General features: G+C 38.9%; 1 protein-coding gene across 5 annotated transcripts in view; it reads right to left on the bottom strand.

Moving 5' to 3' along the window:
* Positions 1-44: 44 nt before the first annotated feature.
* The window catches only part of ARL13B (ARF like GTPase 13B), a 42527-nt gene continuing 31826 nt past the window's right edge, over positions 45-10745 (bottom strand). For 3 of the 5 annotated variants that reach the window (XM_079974831.1, XM_079974833.1, XM_079974832.1), the window contains exons 7-11: positions 10231-10345; positions 7723-7978; positions 5552-5668; positions 4631-4702; positions 45-1640 (exon numbers count right to left, since the gene is read on the bottom strand). In XM_079974831.1, the coding sequence (XP_079830957.1) occupies positions 1564-1640; positions 4631-4702; positions 5552-5668; positions 7723-7978; positions 10231-10345 (637 nt within the window). In that variant the 3' untranslated portion in view covers positions 45-1563. Of the gene's footprint in view, positions 1641-3487; positions 3532-4630; positions 4703-5551; positions 5669-7722; positions 7979-10230; positions 10346-10745 lie in introns of all 5 variants that reach the window. The other 2 variants (XM_079974834.1, XM_079974835.1) reach the window with 2 other exon arrangements.

The raw sequence follows: 10745 nt of genomic DNA, 5'->3' as shown, positions 1-10745 counted from the left end.
AAATGTACAATTACGCAAAATTCACAGAAGCTGAAAGTCAAATGTGAGGCTTCAACTGTCAGTTTTATTTCTGGTGTACAAGTTATTCTCTTTAACTGATATACAAACACACAAAAACATAGTACCAAATAAATATTTTCATGTTCCTTTCCTGTCCAGTTTGTTAAAAGTTTGGAAATACGTTGACAGAACATGACAGTTTTCAGAGATCCAGAGGGCTCCAATAGGAGAAGAGACTTCCTTATTCACTTTAATGCTAGTGTGAATTTGTACCCACTGTGTACAAGAATATTCAGAGCTGCCCATCATACTTAAGTTTACAGGGGCTTCCCTGATCATATATTCTCATATGCATAAATCTGAACACAAAAGTGTGAAAAAGTACCATTTCAGTGTTATCTTAAGAAAAATGCATACACAGTAAAGCTGTGGCCCTCCAGATGTTATTTGACTGCAACTCTCAGCCATCTGCAAAGTGATGGATGACAGAAGCTTTAGTCCAACAGTATCTGGAGAGTGACAGGTTCCCAATTTCTGCAATAAGTGATTTAATTTTCCAGGAAATTTAAATTATTTTCAACTTTTTATTGCTTGTAGTTTCCATCCTTAGACCCTGGGGCTTTTGTTCTCAGATAATTCATTTTAGGTTACTATAGTCAAAATCAAATGATTCCATGAAGAAAACTCTCATAATTTGGGGTACAATTCCATTTGTTGCACAAGAGCAACACAATCTAACAGGAAGAAATGAAAAATCAATTCCAGGAATGGTCGTTGCACACGGACTATTACTAATAATCTGTTTGAAATATTGCCTCCAGAAGATAGAAATGGTACTATTCCAGGAAGTCTAGCTGTGGTTCACTAAAGACATGAGCACAACATCCATTTGCACTCACGTTTCTTCTTGGCGGATCAGAGCATGGCAAAGTAACAAGACAATTTGTGAGGCAAATCACATGCAAGAGTGAAGTGCTGTAAAAATGTGACATTCTTAAATATGTTCTGCTTATGAATATAGCTATGGACTTTAATATTTCAAAATAGTTCTGTTAACCAAATAGTTCTGTTAAAACAAAATACTAGAAAAATATAAAAATAGTTAAAATGTACACTTTATACCCCCCCACTTGAACATGCATGTATTTTACAACTCCCCAAAAAGAAAAAAAGAAAAAAAAGTCTCCTTGTTGTATTGAGCCAAACTTAAAGACAGTCCTTGCACGTGCACAGTTAAGTTGCATTTGGTCTTGAAAATGTTTTCTTCAGGATTGCAACTATCCTTTCCAGGAAGGGAAAAAAAGTGTTCCATTTCCCAAGAGTTTTACTTATGTAAGTTCTCTTGTTCCACATTAACCCTGAAGAAGAATTGGTGAGTCAAGAAGGAAATAGGATAGTTTGTGAGGGCCATCTTCACGGATGAGATATCAAGGCAGCCTTACTGTCCTTGCCCAGCAACGTTTAAGAAAAGCAGGTGTCTCTGGAAACAAGAACACAGTGTCTTATACAGGTCTTCCCTTTACATGATACATGCTTCTTTAAAAACTGCCACATGACTGTTGGTTAAGAAATTACTTCATGGGTATCGCTGTTAGGTCTTTTCCGTATAGTCAGTGGAGGCAGCGGCTTTCCATAGAAATCTAACACATATCAGAAAAGAAACCAAGTTAATATATAAAATGCCATGTATCTAACCATTTTTTTTGAAGAACAGGAACACCAGTGTCTGCTGGTTTATTAAGTATGGGGGCATGGCAAAACATACAATACTGAAAAGGTATACCTTTGCCCGTAATTTTTTAAACCCATATTTTGCAATTTCTCCTAAGACATTATTTTGTCACGAAGACTTGCGGAAGAAAAATGGTAATGCTTGAAACATTTCACACCAGCAGATACTTTGTCTACAGGTAATGTATTCCAGCGAGAAAAATCACAGTATGTTAAAGAAATATAGGAATAGGGTCAAAACGCAATATGAAGAAAAAAGAGGGGACAGAATTGAAAACTTGTCTAACCTGAATTGTTGGGGTGATAATTTGATTATATACACAGGCGCACCCCAAACTGTTGCTGCTGCTATTTTCCCCAACTGCTTTATAGTTAACCATGTGAAGCCCACATTGACCAGGAGCAAAAAAGAAAGGGAAAGGAAGAATTTCAAGCGACCATTCACTTGCAGGGTTCCTCCCTCTCTTCCACTGTTTTCCACATCAACATAGTTAGCTACAAAGCAGCAGCAAATGATAGTAGGGGCTTTAAACTGTAATGTTGTCCAGACACACTAGCTCCAGATTTGCTTGTACACTTCTGAATAGTCATTCGGGGAGTTCTTTTTTTAAGACAATACAATGTGTTTCCTAAGATAAACAGGATTTGGAAAAGGAAAAAGGAGACACCCCCCCAAGCCAAATTAATAAATATAGCTAATAGAGAAGGAAAACATTCATCTTTACACCCTAAAAAAATCCATGTGTGAGACATGCAAGCTTAATATGTGCAAAATTATCAAGTAAGAAAAAGAAAACTATTGGTTTATGTGCTCAGCAGGAAAGTGAGACAGCAAACAGGAAAAGTGCATGCAAGCAGCTCTTAGGATATTTTTAAATCTGTGGCACCAAAAATAGATGGTAAGCTACATACATCTTACGCTCCCTAGTTTTGATTCAGTTTGTCAAGTTAATTATTTTTTCATACATGACGTTGCATGATGTTAAGTATTGTCATAAATATTTGCTACATAGTTTTCTCTGGTAAAAATATACATGAATCCAATGGCTTTTCTTTCTTTTTTTGCATAGGGGAGTTTTTAAAATGGTCTGAATTTTAGGGAAATTGTCTCAACATCCCCAAAACCTTGTGCCTTCCAGATGTTTTTAATTACTATTCCCATCAGCCCTGGCTGGCCATGCTGACTAAAGATTATCGGAAGTGTAGATCAAACCTTTTGGAGGATTGATGAAGTCTGTTGTTTCTCCTGAAGATGAAAAGTATTGGAATTCTGGCAAATGCACACTTTCTAACAGAATATTCTAAACTTTCATTAGTGCCCATAGTAGCATCAAAAAAGCCATGGCACATGACTCTCTGTTTGTCCCCAGGTTCTGTTTTATCATCTCAAATCTAAGTTGTGGGTCTTCGTTAATGAAATGTGGACAAGAATGCAAGGAACTCAATGACAGATAAACATTATTAACTGTATTTCTGGGAATCAAATCTATGGGTGATGAATAACATAAGCATTCTTGTGTCAGTAATTCACCAAGCTGAGTTACCAAGTGCAATCAGAAGTATTTCTTGCATGAAAAGATTTTCCATTTTGGGTCTACACATCAAAAAGAGAGGGAAAGTCGCTCCGTTTTGGGTCCAAGGATATATATATCTATCTTTGATTTCCATTCTCATGCTCCAGCCACAAATTGGGCTGCCTCATTTTGAGCAAAGGGAATGAAATCAGTAAATGCAAGCCCTTCACTCTCCTCCCTACCTCTGTTGTTCTCTCTTTTCTCTTGCTTTCTTCTCTTTATACTCCTTAAAAAGAAAGATGCATTTTGTTACACAAATTTGTGGAAAGGCATATTATGTAACTGTTTCATTACAGTGCAAAGTATTTGTGCTAACCACTACAAGTATTAACATTTTTTTTTTACTTTTTTGGAAAAATAATAGTTCTGCAAATGTATGAAGCTGCTTTCATCCATCTTGGTATCTGAAGTGTGCATGCACACAAAAGCTCATACCAAGTACAAACTTACTTGGTCTCTAAGGTGCTACTGGACAATTTTTAAAATATATTTCTACTGCGTCGGACCAACATGGCTACCTACCTGAATCTTCATCCATCTTAATATTACCTATGCTGGCTTGTAGCAGTTCGCTAGGACATAAATAATTTGCAGCCTTTTCTAGGGGTAATCCTTTAAAGTAGAGATAAGAGGTCTGGTCTTGTATATACAAGGCATGTGCTCTACCACTGATCTAAGGGCATCCCCATTTTTTTGAAATATTGCTCAACAGAAATGCTTAAGCAATGAGGATATGCTATAGTGCAAAAGCATCTAGATGTATTTCACAGGTCTTAAAATACTTTCCCTCCATTAGTCATCTGAGAAGAAGAAAAAGGCAGCTGAATTTTTAAAAGAATCTGTTCATTTATTGTACAATCAATGAGATTTAGAACAAAGGTCCATTTTAAAACAGATTTATCCCTACACCCCACCTGAGCTTTAGGAATTCATTGATACATGTAAAGCTGGCAATATATGCAATTTGTTTCATTTGTTTTCTCTGGTCTATACCTAAGTACATATTTAGTATTATATGCAATGGGATCCGTTACCATGGGGTGCTGGTTGCTTTATTTGTAAATCATGGTGCAGGGACACACCAGAGACCAATTTGTATTGAAGCAAACAGAATGAAGCAAATACTGTATAAGCAAGATGCAGCCCACACTTTGCTTTAAACAGGAGAGGGGGAGCTAGAACAAAGAATGAGCTCTTTTCAAAACTTGAAAAAATATGCTATTTAAGCTGCACATGGTTAGCTGAAATGAAAGAAAAAAGCCAGCATGCAAAATGGAACAGGTTTCTGAGGAAAACCAACAAATTGTGATCTCCTCTGAAATTACCATTACGACGGGTTTCACCAAGAGGTTCAAGTTTTCGAATTCTGTTAACTTTAGTAGGAGTTTCCCAGCCAACTACAGGAAAAAGAATATCAAAGAGCAACACCACATTGTCAAACAGAAATCTACTGATGCAAACATACATCTTTGTGAAGATGGAATGTATTCATTCATTCATAACCCAGAAAAGGTTACATGCATATATTTAAAGGCAAACAAACAACTTATCACCGAGACAATCAAAATACGCAAATTACACAATCTCACTGAACATTTTCCTTTAGGTGTCAGTGGGAACCAAACACAACATGTCTGCAGAGATCTAGGCTGTTGGGGAGAAATGCATAATATAAATAAACTGTGCATTGAAAATTCTATTTTAAAACAGGCTGCCAGGGATGAGAAAGAGCGTAAGAACAGTCGTGCTCCTTTTTTGTTGCTACTAATGACAAGTGCCATCTGTAATGGGCCATTTAATCCAGTTTTCTGTCTCTAGCGGTAACCAGCCAATATTTCTGGGAAACCTATAAGCAGGGCATGGAGAGAAAGAGATTCCCTATATGCCCACATTTGGGAAGCGGAAAAAGTGGTGGTTAATCCATTAACCACAAGAGTTTTGAATCAGGTCAATTATTGTCGGAATTATGGTAACGGAGATCCAATTCCTCAAGCATCTTAATTCCAGGAGTTGTAAAATGATGCTCCCAACTATCTCCCAGTGTGTGCTGGGTGGGGTGGGGGGAAATCCCTCCTAGCAAAAGTATTGTTCACACTGGAATAAAATCCAACAGCGGCAGGTTTATTCTTAAAATTTCTGTATGTTATGAAAAAAGCCATGTGAGATCTATTTTCTTATTATATGAAAGGTCACGTGAAATGGCCTTTTTGAAACTGACATACCAGTAGTTATTCGTGTTTACGAACCTGGTGCAAGAGGTGCTACTGGTGTAGGATTCGGGGAAACCGTCTCTTCTGTATTGACTGGTTCTACTCGATGGCTCCTTTTCAATTTTAGTTTCTTTGTTTTCTTTTTGCTGTTCTCTAAAGCAAAACACAAGCAGCACTTGCAATTTAGCATTTGCATCTAACCAACTCTAATGTTTACTTGTTCGTTTAACAAATAGGTATCCTGCCTTTCTGTTTTCAGAATGGCTTATAGTTTCCAAATGGTAAAAACGGTGTAATCCTTTGAAACGACAATCAAATAAAAACAGCAAATAAACTGCAAAATTAAAAACGACCTTATCAGAGGTTAAAAGGCCTGAAAAAAGAAAAAAGTTTTCACCTGGTACTGAAAGGACATCCACATGGACATTGGGCAAGCCTCCCTGGGGACAACCATTTAAAAGCTGGCTGCCATGATCAAGAAGGCTATCTGCAGTTTTCTCTCACCTAAGAGAATGGGTACATCTTAGGGAGAGCCTCCAAAGAGGCAGGCCAATCTGGGAATACCTGACGATTTTCAGGCTAGCCTTCCCTACCCTGGTGCCCACTGAATATTTTGTTCTACAGCTTCCAACATCCCTGACCACAGACCAGAGTGGAACATCCTGATGGAAGTTATAACCCAACAACACCTGGGGGGCACAATGTTAAGGGAAAGTTAGTTTTGATTAAAGAGCCTCTGACTAACAGCACAAAGCAGAATGTCCCAGCAAGTGTGTTTAGGATTGCATGGTAAGACTTTTGACTTTCCATCAGGCAAGATGAGCAAGGTTACAACTTCTAGCCAGAATGACCCTATCAATCCAATGCCTGCTTGCTCAGAACAAGCACAAGTGCACTCTGTGAAATATACAGTGGTACCTCGGGTTAAGTACTTAATTCGTTCCAGAGGTCCGTTCTTAACCTAAAACTGTTCTTAACCTGAAGCACCACTTTAGCTAATGGGGCCTCCTGCTGCCGCCGCGCTGCCAGAGCACGATTTCTGTTCTTATCCTGAAGCAAAGTTCTTAACCCGAGGTACTATTTCTGGGTTAGCGGAGTCTGTAACCTGAAGCGTATGTAACCTGAAGCGTATGTAACCCGAGGTACAGTGGTGCCCCGCAAGACGAATGCCTTGCAAGACGAAAAACTCGCTAGACGAAAGAGTTTTCCGTCTTTTGAGGTGCTTCGCAAGACGAATTTCCCTATGGGCTTGCTTCGCAAGACGAAACGTCTTGCGAGTTTCCCCCCCCTTTTTCTAAGCTGCTAAACCGCTAATAGCCGCTAAGCCGCTAATAGCGCTAATCCGCTAACCCACTAATAGCCGTGCTTCGCAAGACGAAGAAACCGCAAGACGAAGAGACTCACGGAACAGATTAATTTCGTCTTGCGAGGCACCACTGTATACAGAATTGCAAACTTATTTTGGGTTTGTTTTATTATTGTTGTTATTATTATTATCATCGTCATCATCATCATCATTCAGAATAAAAGATAAAATTTGACTGTGCCCATCTGACGGTATGGGGAAAGGGTAAGTTCCATTGCATGAGTGACTGTCTGCTTGCATGATGTTGGGATGTCATCTTATAATAAGTTACAACTTATACCATTACCACTTTGCCCTTAAATAAACAAGGCAAACTTTCACCCTAACGTACCACAGAAACATATTGCATACCTATTATCCAATTTAAACAGTCCAATCTAAGTTTAAGAGCAACATTTGTAACATGGTATCATAACTGGAACCCATCAGCTTACGAAGGAATTAAAAATAAAAACCCACTCAACAAGGGCCCCCTTAGGCAACAAAGATGAAGGATTTAGAGCAGCTTTTAAACACCCAACCCATTCACTTCATCTCTGAGCTGAAAATTACACTACAGTACAGAAGCAGGAATCTCTTATGCCATTTATCTTCTGCAAATGAGGTAAGAACCCCTACATTTCTCCCAAATCCTGTTTAATCAGAAGCAGGAGGAAAAGGCAGCTATCCTGCTGGGTCTTCACTTCTCCAAACTGTAGTGCAAGTAAAAAATATTTCCTGCATTTCATCCAACCATTATGTGCATGCTAGAGGACGGAGAAGGGGAGTTGTGGCAAACACAATAGAAGCTGGCTAGCAAGTGAAGCCAGTGTTTATACTACAAGCATGAAACTCAACCCACCTATTCCAGAATTCAAAGTGGCATTATCACCAGAGTCAAGACTTTCTGAGATTTGCTGGTCATTCTCATCTTCATGTTCCAAACGTTGTGTTAGTGCAGATTTATAGTTTTCTACCAATCTACTCTCATTTGATCGCTGGCTGTTCAGGCTCTGAGTGTCCATTTGCTCCTGATCTGTTTTAGGTTTCAAGGCCATAGAAGACTTCTCATTTTCCTCCCGCTGCCTCTTCTTTTCTTGTTCAATTTTCTTTTCATTCTAACAAAGCAGAGAAAAAAAATGCAATTTTTGTAAACCAGCAGTGCAGACATGAAATTTTGGGGTGGACAGTGGAACAGGGGGAAAGTCAGCAAAAAGAAAAACAAACAAACAACTCTACAAGGATCAGTGAAAATATTAGTATTATTATTATTAATTATTCTTATTCTTATTCTTATCATTTGTAGCACAAACTAAGCAAAATGTTTTATAACTGTTTACATTCAGCTCAGCAATAAATCTTCAGAGAGAGAAAGGGTTCCTCTATTTGAAGCGAGTTCACAGTCAGCCTAGATTTTTTATTAATCTCCTAGGTAGCACGCAGGTGGCGCTGTGGGTTAAAGCCTCAGCGCCTAGGACTTGCCGATCGAAAGGTCGGCGGTTCGAATCCCTGCGGCGGGGTGCGCTCCCGCTGCTCGGTCCCAGCGCCTGCCAACCTAGCAGTTCGAAAGCACCTCCGGGTGCAAGTAGATAAATAGGGACCGCTTACCAGCGGGAAGGTAAACGGCGTTTCCGTGTGCGGCTCTGGCTCGCCAGAGCAGCGATGTCACGCTGGCCACGTGACCCGGAAGTGTCTCCGGACAGCGCTGGCCCCTGGCCTCTTAAGTGAGATGGGCGCACAACCCCAGAGTCTGTCAAGACTGGCCCGTACGGGCAGGGGTACCTTTACCTTTACCTTTAGGTAGCACACCATCCTTTCTGCTAGATCATAATCAATAATATAAAATGAAACTTCAGATATAGAAGACTTAATCTCTGAATATTAATTAATTTCTGTATTCTTAGTAAAGGCATGCTATATGCAACTTTACATTTTAATTGTTTTTAAATCTCAGGTATTTAAAGGTTCAGCTTTACAAATATTTTCAGTAGTGTTAGTTTAGTTCCCGTGTATGTACACAGAGATTACTGGGGGATTCCACAAACAAACCACTGTGTATAATGTACTTAGACTTTGTAATATAGCTTCTTCCTTGCTGAGAATACTAAGCTTTTAATCACTTACATTGATTTCGGAAGCTGAGCTGCTGACATATTTTGGTAATGTTATTCTAAACCAGTTTAACTAAAAAAAAAGTGCTGCTATTATGAAGGCAGTTCTGACCTTAATATATGCTTCCAAAGGTCTTTGGCTCATGAGGAAAGGAACAATCAAGAGTAGTCTGAGTACAAGGAAGCTGATTTTAATGCAGCTCTTTTGTTAACACTTGTATTTGTTTTGAATTATATTTTATGTTTTCAGCAAACTTGGAAAAGCAGGAGCATATACATTTTCAAAGAAGCTCATAGAAATAAAGTATCTATAAAAAGTTAGATTGCATAGATGTAACAAGCCCATACTTAGTATTTTTCCTAGAACAATGATGGCTATCCTATAGAACGAGTGCAATACCTGGTGCAACAGCATAAGTTTATGGCACTCCTGGACAGGAGCCAAGCCTACAGTCCTAAGTATGGCACTCTTGTTTGCATTATTTGCAAGGGGCTGCTGCCTGATGTGCAGACATGGAAGAGGGGTACTTGACTGTATATGTACAGTACTATAATATGAAATACCAAATAGTTTGGGATTAATTTTTGGAGAACTGCCAAACGAGATGTCCACCACAGTCTTCGCTTGACTATGTAAGATACTGAGTTGTAGCTAATGCTGCTGTTCAGTTTGTACAGCAGAGTTCCATTTGCGCAACAGAACTTCCCCCTCCTCTGCCTTGAAAGCCCCCGCCACCCCCACATTCAACCTCAAAATTTGCTCCACTGGGTTGAGGGACCGTCTGGATCAGATTAAGGAGAGGCACATGGGAAGAGGAGAAGAAAGGAAGTCCAGTTGCACAAGTGGAATACCATGCTCACGCAGCACTGGATACAAACCAGTTTTTAATATTATACATTGAATATTTAAAATACGTTCCCACAGTCATACTAGTCAATGTTAATAACTTCCAAGTAAACAATGGTGATGATCATGTTGAAACTCCCTTACTTGAACATGTATACTGTAATGTACCTCTTTTAAGACTTCTAGACCATCCTTTCAAACCCAAACCAGCACTTAATTAGGATTCTTGATATTGGTAGGGGCAGTTGCTGTGTTACTCCAAATACTTTTTCTATTAAGGGGAAGCTTGAGCAGGAAAAATCACTACTAATCAACACTCTGACTCAGAATCCATATCAATTATTGAACAGTATCAGTCTCAAATATATGAATTATCAAAAACATTTTTTAAAACATACGAATGTTCCGATACCTCAGTGATTACAGCTGATATAGGCTGGAATGGGTTGCCTCTTACTGGTTCAGTGTCATCTTCATTAGGAACACTTCTTCCTTCACGTTCTGCTTCTTCTCGCTCTTTCCGATCTCTTTGTTATTGTTGTTTTTTTAAAAAAAGAAAGACAGAAGATCTTGAATCAACACGATTCCAAAGGAAATGCCATTGAGGTTATGATCCTTAGCACATTATAAGTGTTTAAAGCATCTCATGCACATTAAGTCAGTTATCCTTACAACACCCCTTGTTACAAATGTGTATTATTCCTCAAATTGCAAAGAACGAATGTGAAGGTGAGAGCACTGGCTTTTTTGAGGCCAGCCAGCAGGGGCTGAAATGAGATCCAATTCTGAAATGTCCTGGCTGATGGCACGCACTCTTTTAGCTATTAGCACCACCAGCTTTCAATATGCATTTGAACATGCATTCTGTTCTATCCTTAAGGCAACAAATTGAGTGCAAATCAGAACAAGATAAAATTCAATATCCCT

Source organism: Podarcis cretensis (genome assembly GCF_951804945.1).
Source record: "Podarcis cretensis genome assembly, chromosome: 4".
In the NCBI taxonomy this organism is placed as follows: Eukaryota; Metazoa; Chordata; class Lepidosauria; order Squamata; family Lacertidae; genus Podarcis; species Podarcis cretensis.
This window is presented reverse-complemented; position numbering and strand designations above follow the sequence as displayed.